The 14,170-nt window shown below is 40.8% G+C and overlaps 1 protein-coding gene across 13 annotated transcripts in view; it reads right to left on the reverse strand.

The window, feature by feature from the left end:
* The window catches only part of FRYL (FRY like transcription coactivator), a 140,817-nt gene that overhangs the window by 58,251 nt on the left and 68,396 nt on the right, over positions 1-14,170 (reverse strand). For 9 of the 13 annotated variants that reach the window (XR_013394276.1, XM_077934361.1, XM_077934359.1 and 6 more), the window contains 12 exons: positions 13,770-13,814; positions 9,424-9,527; positions 9,182-9,290; positions 8,350-8,436; positions 7,504-7,675; positions 5,044-5,176; positions 4,662-4,769; positions 3,187-3,424; positions 1,963-2,148; positions 1,793-1,879; positions 1,303-1,571; positions 507-702 (listed from right to left, as the gene is read on the reverse strand). Coding sequence is in view for 12 of the 13 variants with exons in the window: in XM_077934361.1 (XP_077790487.1) it covers positions 507-702; positions 1,303-1,571; positions 1,793-1,879; positions 1,963-2,148; positions 3,187-3,424; positions 4,662-4,769; positions 5,044-5,176; positions 7,504-7,675; positions 8,350-8,436; positions 9,182-9,290; positions 9,424-9,527; positions 13,770-13,814 (1,734 nt within the window). In the remaining variant the exon portion in view is untranslated. Of the gene's footprint in view, positions 1-506; positions 703-1,302; positions 1,572-1,792; positions 1,880-1,962; positions 2,149-3,186; positions 3,425-4,661; positions 4,770-5,043; positions 5,177-7,503; positions 7,676-8,349; positions 8,437-9,181; positions 9,291-9,423; positions 9,528-13,122; positions 13,252-13,769; positions 13,815-14,170 lie in introns of those variants that run through there. The other 4 variants (XM_077934357.1, XM_077934363.1, XM_077934353.1 and 1 more) reach the window with 3 other exon arrangements.

The following is a 14,170-nucleotide window of genomic DNA, read 5'->3' on the forward strand; positions in this document are numbered from 1 at the left end:
TCCAGAAGTCGTCGTCAGCTTCAAACATTTTTGCTATAATAGCTTTTGACAGGCCTCAAATTTCTCTAATCATTTTTCAACCCAACTAGACCATTAGCCTTCACAATTTTCTACATTAATGAGTCAACAATGACTTTATATCTAATGCAGACATCCTTTCATTTGACTCCAAAAGACTGCTGCTTATTATTTTCATCAACTCTTCTAGCTTTTATATTTACTATTTTATTTACTTATAGGAAAATTTATATCCTGCCCTTCTGCTGCTTATGTTCTATACAGGGCAGCTTACAATTAAAATCAACACAAAATACAACAAAATCTTGGGGGGAAAGAGTGCCATTTATGATTGAGGATGGCTTCAGAGCGGGATCAATAAACCAACCTTGCACTTTACCATTTCTTTTGTTATCATATGAAAATAAGGGAATCACAGATTACATTGCCTATGCATTTCTGATACTTCAAAATTTTTCAAGTTGCTTAGAAGCACTGAGTGAACATACTTTTGAATCAATGCTGTAGCCACTATCTGGAGTAGACGCCAGCGTCTCAGGAGGGGAGCATCTAACAGAACCTGCAGATGCAGAAGAGGATGCAGAAGTTGCTGCACTGCAGCAAAGAATCAGGTAATTTCTCCAGAGCCCAATATAGGAGTCGCTGCTTATAGCAGTATTTACTTTCTTGGCATTGATAGGGCTGCTGTTTAAAAAAGGAGAGAAAAGGAAAGAAAATGTATTGTTATTTTTTAAAGAGCCTTTGTAATGTACTGAATGTCTCTGGTTAATACGATCTCATTATTCAACAAATATACCACAAAACTAGGAATGTGCAAAGTTTGCCTGCATCCATATTACGAAGTCTGGCATAAGATAAGCCTTCGAAGAAAATCTTTACACACTGTTCTCCGGTGGGGAAATCCTCTACCATAGTTTTTCCCAATTCTGTACAAACTCCAATAATGAATCCAACCTTTTAAAAAGTGCATGTATATTTTGTTCTAGCTTTCCACATACTTTTAAGAATGTCCTCTGTTTTTATATTGCTTTATCAAAAGAAATTAATGTTAGCTAGGGTTGCCATATCCCACTAAAGGCAACCCTACGTTAGCAAGCTAACGTCAACGCAAGATGTGCAAGACTTCCATGTTCATGAATGAAACTGGGGGTATTGTTTTTGTTTATTATGGAATGTATTTTTGTCTTTTTATATTGTAAACCACCCTGTGCTCTTTGGATGAAGGGTGGTATAGCTGTTGTAAGAAGAAGAGAAAGAAAAAGTTATATTAAGAAAGGCACTTACTTTATGTCAACCTGTGGAGACAACAGTTGGAGTCTGGTATAAGCAAACATCCAGGCATAGCTCACGGCTGTAGGGCAGTGCTTTGGAAGATATTCCTGTTTCATAAAACTGGAGAGGCTAATAATCCAAGGGTCTTGACCCTGAGTTACATGTGCAAATATCCATATATGTGATGGACTGACAACATCAAACTGATGGCTGATAGGAGAGGAGCTCCAGTCAGCTAATGTTTGTAAATCTATTGAACTGGGACAGTACAGTAACGTAGTCTGTGTATACAAACAAAAATAAATCAGTTTAGTACACATGAATTTGTTTTAATGTGTGCCTTATGTTCTAAGAAAGAACATAATGCTGCCTCTCTCTTAACCATAAGCTAGCAAGTGGGCTGCAGGATTTCCCTTCCCTGCTCCCTCTCCAGCATGGATTCTCCCCACTTCAACAACACTAGCCATGAGTAACAGTTTCTTTTTTAAAAAAAGAACCATACCTGATCAGCACCAGTGAGATGTATGAAACTTTCAAGAATAGATGAACTCAGTCTGTCCATTACATCTATTGCCAACTCTTCATCACCCTAAAAATTACAAATGCATGTTGCATGACAAAGTCAATGAATATTAAGGTAAGACATTTCAGTACATATGGCAATTAGCTTACCTTAGAAATGTCTAGGACTGTGAACAAGGCCCTTATCTCTTTAAGACAACTGACAGCTAATCGTCTAGTGGCAGATCTTGGGCTACAGAGAATGACCAATGCAAATCCTTCTACCACGTGGAATACACTTGAATAAGGACTCTTTTCCAAGGGAAGGGTAGGAGCTGTTCCATTGGCTACACCACGCTAAAAGGAAAAACAGGAGTTACTGAACTCAATGGGACTTATTTATTTTTCCATTTTTTTCTGTGTATACTAGGACTACAGAAAGCCAGGCAAAATATTGCTGCTAATTACACTATTGTTATGATCCTCCTACTCAGAAGCAGCAAGATCAAAGAAACAAGCAATACCAAAGCAGTTAAGGAATCAAGGAAAAGGATGGGGAATGCAATCTCTGTACCCCTTACAGCAAACTTTTCTAACATGGTGCCCTCCAGATGTGCAGCTCCCATCAGTCAGCATGGTAAAGTTAAGTAATATTTGGCATGCACCATATTGTGGAAGACTGCTTTTAAGCCTTTCTATAAGCAAGATATTAAATTGTTTCCTAAACAACTCAAATTCATCCTAACAATTTAAAGTACTCATTTACATCCTTAAGATATCTATTACTTCCCTTCTTCTCTTTCCATGGTTCATTTTACATATCATAAATCCCTGCATATTTTACAAAAAACTATACCATTCAGTATTCCATTATTGCATCCATCAAAACTTATTTACACTGTTGAATTTATCTTAATGCAGCCAGTGTTTTCAGCTGTACACAATTATTTCTCATATATTCAATAAAAGCTTTTCAATCTTCTTTAAACTTCAAATGTTCTTCTTGTACTCTTATTGTATATGTTAAGTCTGCAAGCTGCACATATTCTGTCAACTTAAGTTGCCATTCTTCTTTGGTTGGGACCTCGTTCGTTTTCCATTTTGGGGCTAACAAAACATGGGCCGCAGTAGTGGCATACATAAATAACCTTTTTTGACACCTGGGAATTTCAGTCTGAATTACCCTAAACAGAAAGGACTCTGGGAAAGTACTTTTAAACATTTTTTCCCAATTCATTATGTATTATTTCCCAATATTCTTTTACAAGTCCATGTAACACTGGTGTTTTGATAAATGGTGAAATATAATGCAACTTAGTCTCAAATAACTGTGAGGCATTTATGGCTGTATTAAGGCATACACGCTGACAATAGCTTCATGCAGCACAGTTGTACCTGAGCTTCTTGGTTCTTATTTTGCACTTGGACTGCTTGTTTCCACTGATTGATTAGCTGCACTAGCATCTTGACTGCATTGTCCAGAAGTGTTGGATGAACATCAGTGACCTCACGAACAATAAAATATACAAATCCTGACAGGACATCTTCCCTCCAATCTGGAAAATCCAGCATTAATGCTTGCAACGTATTGAAAGCCAGGGCACGCAGTTCCTCATCCATGTGAATTGTCAACCTGTGGGGAACCAAAGTTGCTGTTTAGAACTAAAGGGAAGAGTTCAACACATTACGGAAACATGGTTCATGATGGGAAAGATGGACGACAACAGTAGCAGAGAGAGTGGTGGGGCTCTGCCTGGCCCCCCTCCAAGTCACTATTGCATACTGTGACAGGAGGCAGGGGAAGCGGTGACAATTTTATATTAAGACTGTAAGCCACCTTGCAGACATTGAGTGGAAAGGATTGTATTCAACTAAGTCCTACTCACACTAAACCCACTAAAATCAATGAACCTGTTAGTTTGCATTTCTTAGTGCAGAAAGTATTGATCTGATGTGTAGAGATCTTTCCTATTCTAATTACAGTGGTGCCCCGCAAGACGAATGCCTCGCAAGACGAAAAACCCGCTAGACGAAAGGGTTTTCCGTTTCGGAGGCGCTTCGCAAGACGAATTTCCCTATGGGCTTGCTTCGCAAGACAAAAAAACCCCTAGACGAAGAGAATCGCGGAACGGATTCTTTTCGTCTTGCGAGGCACCACTGTAATTCAAGAGGGGTCTGGAAGCTTCTGGAAGCTTCTCTGTGTGAAAGAAACAAGCAGAAGGTTCATGATGTTTGGGTTATAACTTCAGAGAAGTTGAATACACCTGGTTTTAAACTGGTTCTCTTATCTCTTCTTTCAAGGTCATGCTGACTATAAAAGTAAGACCAGAAGGAGCCTGGGTTTCACTTTCACTTTCTATCTCTTTTCCATCTGGTGTGGTGTTCTGTACATAGTATGCTTAGTGCTAAGGTTTAGACTTCTTATAAGTTATTGTAAGTTTAAGTTAGATCTGCTGTAACTGGATTTCTTATGGACAGTGCCAATTCTGAATGTATTGGATTTATGACCATTATGCTCATTCGCCTTCAGTAGCAGTAAAGCTCTACTGGATGAAATACAATTGCCTCTGGTCTATTTTTTGGGAATCCTGCAACGTGTTTAAGTTTTTATCCTGCTAACTATACATTAGAATCTACTCTGCATTAATACTGAGTAAATTTCAATAACAGTCTGGTCCATTCACTTCAATGGGCCTTCTCTGCGTAGGACTAGCTTTGAAGACGACCCAAAAGGTTAAATAATCAATCTATTCTGCCCTATTGCAAAAATATCAATCATTCAAATAATAGATTGATAATTTTAACCACAGTTTCTGAAATTCATCTTTAATACTGTAAATGGGTTTTCTCATTAAAGGTTCAGTCTCTACCTTGCAAGCAGTTCAATAAGGTCAGTTCTGCTCATGCCATCTGGAATTAGCCTTGGGATAGCAGCAATACAAGTTCTAAATAAATCAATTTTCGGTTTTCTCTCACCCCTGTGGAAATAAAGCAGGTGTTAAAACGATCAAAGGAGAGCTTACATAGAGCTCATTAGCATTAGATACATGCATTAGGAATTCAATTGTGATAAACTGATACACATTTTCTTGTAACTTGATTTCTATAGGCGCAGTTCTGGAACTGCTAAGCCCTGTTGACTACAGTGGAGCCTAACAATGCTTAACAATGCAGGATCATGCATCAACTCTCTTTCAGATAAAAGGAGTACTGCAATGAATCGGATATAAGCATGATTAATTTGTTACGTACGTGATCATGTCTTCCGGTTCCTTGTTAGACATCTGAATACTAGTCATGCACATTGGCCTTCCAACTTCTTTGTCTAGATGTCTAAGGATACTGTCCAGTGCTTTTCTTACTTGAGGATAGTATATTGACATTCCTGAAGAGGGAACACAGTTCAACAGCGCTTGATCCTCAACCGTGTACTTCAGTTTAACTTTCACCTTTTTTGAGTCATATTAGATACTCATTTTTGCATTGATCCTGAAGCTACCATTCGATAGTGAATTCCACTGAGGGTTAGTTCAAGTAAGGTATTTTTTAAAGATAAAGGATATTCCAGCAAGAAATAAATTAGCCTTGGGACAGGCTAATCTTTTAGAACAGAGATATCTTGGTAGTCAAACAAAAACTTGTGGATGCCACACAGGTCTCTCCAACTAGGTGGGGTGTGTTCCTGATACAATTTTGTGCTCTGAAGGTCAACTTGAAGCCATTAAACTCTATTCTCAGGGATTTCAGATTTTTCTTGCAGTTGTAGTGTACTTTTTAAGAACTACATGTGCATTAAAAAAATGCAGTGCACACACACACACACTTATAGGAACATCCTTGGGCTCACTTGGATTGACAAAGACACCAGCCAGGAATATAGGAGCAAAGCAGCAGCCTGTAGGTGTGATCTTTATTCAAAAGACTCTTGCAACAGGACTTCCACCCACCACATGGAAGAAGCAGCAAGAAGCCTCGAACAAAGGATAGCTCCAACTTTTATAAGTTTTCCCTTATACCCATAACACACTTAGTGAAGCATCATGCACACATCACAAATAAATCAGGGTTCTGTCACATTATGGGAGGGGATTTCTGGCAGAAACCTGATCATCAAGTTTGCCCCCATCTCTCCCTTGCCCTATATTTACAAGTTCCTGGGTTTCCAGGTCAGGTAATCACACTTCTTTGTCCTGACTGAGAACCTAATCCATTCCTGGATGGTCTGCTATTGTCCACAGGATGACTACCTGTCTGGCACCCATTTGCCAGGATGCCAGTGATTATCTCTTGTGCAAGAGGCTGTTAAGTATGTGATCCCAGGTTTCAGGGATTATGGCTGTCTTTACCCATTTCCCAAGTCCCCCCCCCCCCTTTGGTAGCCATCTTTTCCCTGAGTAAAATGAAGTTGGAATGGTGTCGATCTGACATAGGGCTGATTTTATATGAATATTTGAAGGTTTTGCTGCACGGGGGAAGGTGAATACTTGAACAAGATACAATGTAGCAAAACTGTGGTGGGTTTTATGGGGATATTTAAAAAGCTGAATGGTGTCAGTTTGGGGGATGGTCTGGGGGTGCAGTGTCTTGTTTAACTGGAAACACCCCTCCAACCTTTTTAAAAATTCTGGTAACACACGCCCCAGTCCTTGAGCTTGGAAAAGAGGGCTGGGATTGTGCTTTTCACTGCTTAGAAAGACAGCAGAACTGTATGAACTATTCCCCACTATGAAGTCACGAGGAAAGCTGGAACTCTCAACATACTATGTGGAATTGTGGAGCCCAACAATGAAGTTAACTTTTGAAAACTAATGAATTACAGCTTTAACGCTGTTAGGTAAGGTTTCTATATGTGTGAAAAATTAACTGTACAGTATTTGCATATTTTGAAAATATAATTTAGATGGTAAATAAAATGAGGAACAAGCCCTTTTAAAGCACAGGTCAAATTTGCACCAAAAGGTTACAGTATGCTATGCTCATGCTAAAGGTTTCAGTCACCCACTCACGCCCCTTTTCAGGATACTACATTCCCTCTCTCACCAGACACGTATGTGTTTTTAAGGCCAGTGAGTATGTTCGGTTGTCACTGGGTGGTTTTCTGGTTTCTCTCCTGATTTTAGGGATTTCCTCCCCTTGTGTCTACAGATCTTGGGGTTTCTTCAAAAGCTTGCTAACACCTCCCCTTTGCATGTGGAGGGTGCTGGTTTGGGCTACGTTAAGGACTGACAGAGAATGAATGGGTATAAGTTTCTAGCTCTTAAACTGGAAAGCTCTGAGCAAGAGAAAGGAATGCATGGTTCATATTTCCACTTTTTATTATCTATTAATTATACTTGTACACTGCTCTTCAATGACGCTTTATGGATTGAATATGAGAGTATATTGTATTTAATTATGGGGTATCAGAGTTTTTAGGGGGTTAACCAGGCTGGGATAGCTGGGATAGCAGGCTTGTTGCTTTTTGAATGTCTGATGTAGATTTTTTCAATTTCGTTGTTCTGTATGGGACAATGACAATAAATATTACCGTATTGTATCGTGCGAGATATGCACTTCTACTGGCCCTTGCAGTAATAAAAAATATGATCCACAGGCTGATTTAATTTTAAAATGCACTATTAGATTTGTTAAGAAATAAAACACTGCGCTTTTTTGTACCATTATGATTCCTATACATTCCATTCTTCCCCTTCAATACCATCACCGACTAACCTATAACTTTTGCTTCTTCATCTGTCAGAGTTTTATTGAGAAAAATTTTCTTGACCCGGAGAGTGTTTCCTGAGGGAAGTACAACACCTGTAGTTGGCATAGGTGGTTCGCCGTCCTTCTGTTGTAAACTGTCTGCTATCACAAGGAAGACTCTGAGCCCTATATTCATTCTCTGCAGAAGGGAACATTTATTAGCAACCTAGACATGCTATTACAACTCATGTTAAGTTACATTTTACAATATGAATATTCTTCTCTCCTTCTGCAGAGGAAGTACTCAACAGGCCAAACATCTCCACAAAACATCTTACTAAATGACCATTAAAAGTTTGCTAACCTTTGCAAAATAATGTATTCTAAAGAAGATATCAAAACTCAAGGGTTCTATTGAGTAAACCAGGAGTGGCTTATGTGATGCCCTCCAGATGCCGATAAGACTACAACTCCCATGAGCCTCAGCCAGCATGGCCAATGGTTGGGGATAATGGAGGTTGTAGTCCAATAACATCTCGAGGACACCAGGTTGGCTAACCCTTTGGTTAGCCTCAAATCAGGTTCCTGTGCAAGTCAATCCCCAAAGGACACATTGCATGCTTGTACCAACCCAGCATCTGGCAGATAAAGATGCAGTCAAACTAGTCCTGCCTACATGGATTAGGAGCATATATGCTCAAAAATATTAAGACTGTAGACAGATTCTAGATCTGAATTGTCTGAAAACATTGGCAAACTTCTAGAATTTCTAAGGAAATGCATTGCTGTGAACCTGCTTCAGAACTGCATATGAAATTGACTGCCTTACAAACAAAAACACAACAAATATTTTTAGCTCCAATTTTGTTTTACCTCTGGATTAATAGTGAAGGTTTTAGGTGATTTCCCAACACTGAGAAGATCAAAAATGATTTCTTTCATTGCGAAATCCAAGCGTTCCTAGGAAGAAAATAATGTCTTTGTAAGACTTTTCGTAAACTGTAGCACATAATCAAAGCCAATAAAGTGAACATTAGAGCTTTGTGTTTTAGGATAACTGGCTCAAAACTAGTTACTATTCTTAAGTGAATTCTCTATAATGCAGTGTACCAGTATTGTTTTTATTTTAATGCAAATTATTTGAAAGCAGTAAGTTTTTCAAATGTAGATTGTTTTTAAATGCTCTACTACAGGGGAAAAAAGAGTTTCTAGTGATGTATTCAAAACAGTGGTGTGTGTGTGTGTGTGTGTGTCTTGCAAGCCTGCCAACTCTTTTGGCAAATAAGAGTTATGCAAAGGAAGGATTTTGCTCTTGTTCTTGTCAAAAAGCAACAGCAGACTGCAGCGGCTCGAGCAGCGGTTTTCAAATTGTACTCTGTGGAACCATGGGGTTTCTTAGAGGCTTATTATGGGTTCCTCAATGAAGATAGCAGCAGCGGCAGACAGGCTTCACTCAAAGACAGTTTGCCTATCACCACTGACTATCCCTGCTACATGAAATCAAAGGGGAGCACTGAGTGTGTTCTAGGCTTCCTTTTCAGCTCACTAATGTCTAACAGACCAACATAAAGCAAATGTGCATCCTATAATATGTTTGTAAGTTCTCTGAAACTGCAGCAGGTTCTTTGGTGGGCAATATGGAAAGGTGGCAAATTTGAAAATAGGAGTGTTACTGTGCATTGAAACAAACTGCAGAAGGGCTCACCTGAGCAATGAATTGAATAATTTTTACAAATATGTTCAGAGGTGTGTCTCGAGGGACCACACTGCGAGAGCCTTTTGGGAAAAGTGCCGATACAATGCTCATGAGGCGGCTGTAGAGGAAACAATTGAGAGAGCCGCATTGAGAAAACCCAGCAAGAGCATTATCATAAAACAGTCACAGTGCTTTTCAATTTGAAGGAAAAAGTTACAAAGGTTTCAAATATACTGAACCAAACCGCTTACCTTTGTGTCACAGTGTTGCTTTCACATTTTATTCTAATAACATAAACCCATAATAATCTATACAGCGATTCCAGTGCAACTCGAGACATTTTGGGATCTTTATTCTGTTAAAAAATAATTTAAAAAAGAGAAATATTATGTTATGTATAGGACTTCATTTCGAATGGATATTTTAAAAACACTATTAAAACACCAATTTAAATAGCTTACATTTCATTATTGGAAATCTATACTGTAACACATTTGTGACAAAGAACCCTTACCACAAACAGCGTATGTATGATGCACCAGCTGTCACACAGGGCTTCTAGGAAATGACGATGTGACATAAGCACTGGTGCAAAGCAGAAGGATAATCACAGGCCTGCCCTTCTACAACACTCAGTGAGCAAGAGCAAGTGCAGTGGTCCAGATCACTTTCTCCACCCCATCCCACGAAAACTGTACTAGTAGAATCTGAGTCCAGGTTCTAGGAAGGCAGGAGTGGTATTCTGAGCTGGCTGAAGCACCCACTCCCCATTTCCCTCCGGTAAGACTGTCTTGGTCTCTTCTACTTTCAGGTGCATGGGGGCTATGTTGTAGCCAGAGTGGAAGTGCCACGTGCACTGGAAGCAGGAGCATTCCTCTTCCCCTCTCTTTTGCCAAGAATAGAAGCTGGCTGTTCCTTCCACAACACAACTGCTTTCAGTCCGGTCCTGGTTAATAGGTTCTATGAAAATTACTCCCAAGTATGTGTACACAGAATTGTAGCTTAGGGTGCAAGCGCACTTGAGATTAAGTCCCAAAACTGAATGGGACTTGCATCTAAGGAAACAATCACAGGAACAGCTTATTAGTTGTTCTGAGCCAGTGAAGGAGTGTCTTACAATTCTTACCTCCCTTGCTCCCTGTACTCTTAACTCCACAGGGCTCCCTTTCACTGGCTCAGCAATAAGCTACCGTATTTTTCGCCCCATAGGACGCACTTTTCCCCCTCCAAAAATGAAGGGGAAAAGTGTGTGCGTCCTATGGGGCGAATGCAGGCTTTCGCTGAAGCCTTGAGAGCGAGAGGCATCGGTGCACACCGACCCCTCTCGCTCTCCAGGCTTCAGGAAGCTATCCGCAAGCCTTGCAAGCCCTGCGGGAGGTCCTCCCCGTGCTTCGGGCAGGTGTGCGCAAGGCTTGGGGCGGCAGCCGCGGCCGGGGGGGAGAAATAATTTTTTTTATTCATTTCCCCCCAAAAAAACAAGGTGCGTCCTATGGGCCAGTGCGCCCTATAGGACAAAAAAAGGTACTTCTTTAGTTTGGAAACGATACTATAGAGTTCTGACACACAAAGGACATTTTAGAAGGTGGAAGGCTCTTGGCTACGAAGCCTGATATGGAGAGCTATAGGGGACCGGGTTTCACCTAGTTGTAATTTAGCAGCCATATCTTTGGTGGAAGTCCTTTGGTTAGAATTATTCTACATATGTATCGCATTCACACTGAGACAACCTCACTAGTTCTCAATGCTGACTTTGTTGTGCAAAGCCCTAGTATGTTTAAATCACACATTCCTTGTTCACCATTTCTTGTCGCTATTTGCTTGCTCTGATCACCCACCTGCACATACCAGAGTTAGGAACCATTAGGTAAAGGTAAAGGTACCCCTGCCCGTACGGGACAGTCGTGTCCAACTCTAGGGTTGCGTGCTCATCTCGCTCTAGAGGCCGTGAGCCGGCGCTGTCCAAAGACACTTCCGGGTCACGTAGCCAGCGTGACGAAGCTGCAGCTGGCGAGCCAGCACCAGCGCAGCACACGGAAACGCCGTTTACCTTCCCGCTATAAAGCGGTCCCTATTTATCTACTTGCACTTAAGAGTGCTTTCGAACTGCTAGGTGGGCAGGAGCTGGGACCGAACGACGGGAGCTCACCCTGCCGCGGGGATTCGAACCGCCAACCATACGATCGACAAGTCCTAGGCACTGAGGTTTTACCCACAGCACCACCCGCGTCCCTTAGGAACCATTAGATGGACCCAAACTATGTTAGCTGAACTTAGGTATCAATGAAATCAACCAGAGGAGTTGACTCCAACTTCAGCTGCACTGAAATTTTAAGTACAGCTATCTTAGTTTGGATTCAACCTATACATACTAATGCATTGGGGGGTGGATTGTGGGGTAAATTAATTAGAGGTTACTTTTCTCCATTTTCAGCTCACTTCAGTCTGATGAACCTCTCTCTGACAAAAGACACTCACCAAAATAAGGCATTTATCACCAAAGAGTAAATAGTGAAAATTTAGGTAAATATTTTACCTAGGTAAATATTTGGGGGGGTGGGGTGAAGAAATAGCTCTTTGTTTGCAAAATTAAATGAAAACAGCTAAGGTCCCCCAGTGTTCTGCCAACACAGAATAGTTGACAGTTCTCCCTTTTTCATGTTTTTCCTTAAGAGGGACAAGCTCCTGGAACAAAATGAAGCCAGTGCTAACATGTTTTCATTCTGGTTAGGCTTCTCTCAAAAACATAAGCTATTATCCCTCTTCTAGAAGAATCATTCAGAATAGCAATCCATCAGGTGCATCACTTAACATGTTCAAGAAGAAGAGTATTAATTTTTCTTACTTCATAAAAATTCATGGGCAGCCATTCGCTGCAGAGCAGAAAAGACCTTATCAGTTTAGGGGGCAAAGGAGGGGATCTGAATGCTCAATAGCTTAGCAAGCTGCTAGCTTTCTAATGTTGTCTGCAAGGCTTCAGGTGGAGAGTGGGAGCTATTAAGAGGCCTCAGCACCTGATGTGGGCAACAACAAGCAAGCTCCAAGCTCCTGCTGCTCTCTAGCAATGTATTTAACTCCTGAGCAGAGTAAAAAATCTGCCTACTTAGCATGCTTTTTATTTCTCTTTGGGAGACACCAGCCAACAAGGCACATGTAAAGCAACTGACTCCATGATTCACTTAATCCCAGCAGGTTCTGCTCTACTATGTACTACAGGGAAGAATTGTACAATATCTAGTCCTAAGTTGTACCTACTTAGTTTCCACATTAGTTCACTCTTTAACATTAAAACTTGAAATGAGATAACAAATACATTATTGATGAAAGGAGTGTGTGTTCATGCCTGTGAGAATGGGTGAAGGGCGTGTGAGAGAGAATGAATGGATTAATGTGAGACATATGTGTCTTGTTTTTTATGTGCACGTACATGTACAATGGAAGAGAGTCAGAATGGATGGGGTGTACGTAAGAGACAGAACAGATGATGGATGAATGGGGTGTGTGCTTGTGTATGTGAATGGATAAACTGATGTGTGGCAGGAAGAAAATGAATGAAGAATAAATGAATTGTGTGTGTGTGGGCAGTGATGATATGGGGGCATCAGGTGACTCTGGCCCCACCTCCTGCTGGCATGCAGCAGATAGATTATCCCTGAGAGAATGTGGCCCTTGACAAAGGGCAACCACTCTTCCTTTAGAAACTAAACTCAGTCACTGCAAACAACAGCATTCCAAGAAATAGAGATTAAAAGGAAGCCAATATTGGTTCAGTCCTCAGTACCATTCTCCCAATGGTGTCTTTCAAACGTTTTCAATAAGCTCGGAGCAGATCCACAAATAAAGTTATGTAGTTTTCATTCTTGATTAATGTAAACATGCTCTGCTTCACACCCCTGCGATTGATCCAAGTCAACTACGTATAATGAATGGCGGTGGTTTTTCGTTATACTTACAAGCTACACACTGACTCGGGGACCTCGGCATCATAAAATGCTCAGTTCAATCCAAAGCACAGGGATGAATAGAGCAGAGATTGGGAACCTGTGGATCTCCAAAGGTTGATGGACCTCAACTCCCATCAGTACTAGCCAGCATGGCCAGTGGTCAAATATAACGGCAGGTGTAATCCAAGAGCATCTGGAGAGCCACAGGGTGCCATATCTGGAACAGAGGATGCAGATATGAAAAATCATGCACATACCTCCTCATTCTTACAATGCCCCTAGCACGGTCTACATGTTCTCATATTGACAAGGAGAGGAGAAAGGGAGAATGTAGTATGAAAGCCATAGCTCCCCCCCCCCCCCGAAAAAACATATTTCTTTGTGCACTCACATACATGAAGCATTTTTAACAAGTGCAACAGGAATGTAATTAGCGTTAAACTATACCATGTGTGCAGCTGTTTCTTCTATCCACTGAAACTAAATTACTCCTGATTTTCCTTTCAAAGATTAGCTACTATTTCTGCAGTTGCTTCTTCACACTGTGATTGCAGTTTGCATACAACCAAAGAGGACATACAATGTAACAATCAACCCCCCCAAAATAAGTCAGATAAAGCTATTTCTTACTTTGCTAATACAACATATTAACTTACCTGGAGAGTTTCTATTTGTTTTCTGATACTGTTGTTAGATGGCATCTAAATAAAGCAATGCAAGACAGCAAAACATAACAAACATGAGAACGGGAAGCACATGCATGTTAGATGAAAAAATAAAATAATAAAAAGCACAAACAGAAAGCTGCTTACGGGGGCTCTATTCAGCAGAAACACTTTTCTTTTTGCAGATAAGACACCACTGCCAGCTACCTACAGTAGTGGTGTGGGGTGGAGAACATCTTCTTCCTCCTCCTCCTAGTGGCAATGAACAGAGACAGTGTGGAGTAGGAGGGTAGTGAGGTTGCCACCCAAAGGTACCTGCTCTCACCCTGTAAATGGCAGCACCATTGCCACCAGGAAGACACTGATGCCACTGTGTCCCAGCCTTATGCTCA

Source organism: Podarcis muralis, chromosome 9 (assembly GCF_964188315.1).
Source record: "Podarcis muralis chromosome 9, rPodMur119.hap1.1, whole genome shotgun sequence".
Lineage (NCBI taxonomy): Eukaryota > Metazoa > Chordata > Lepidosauria > Squamata > Lacertidae > Podarcis > Podarcis muralis.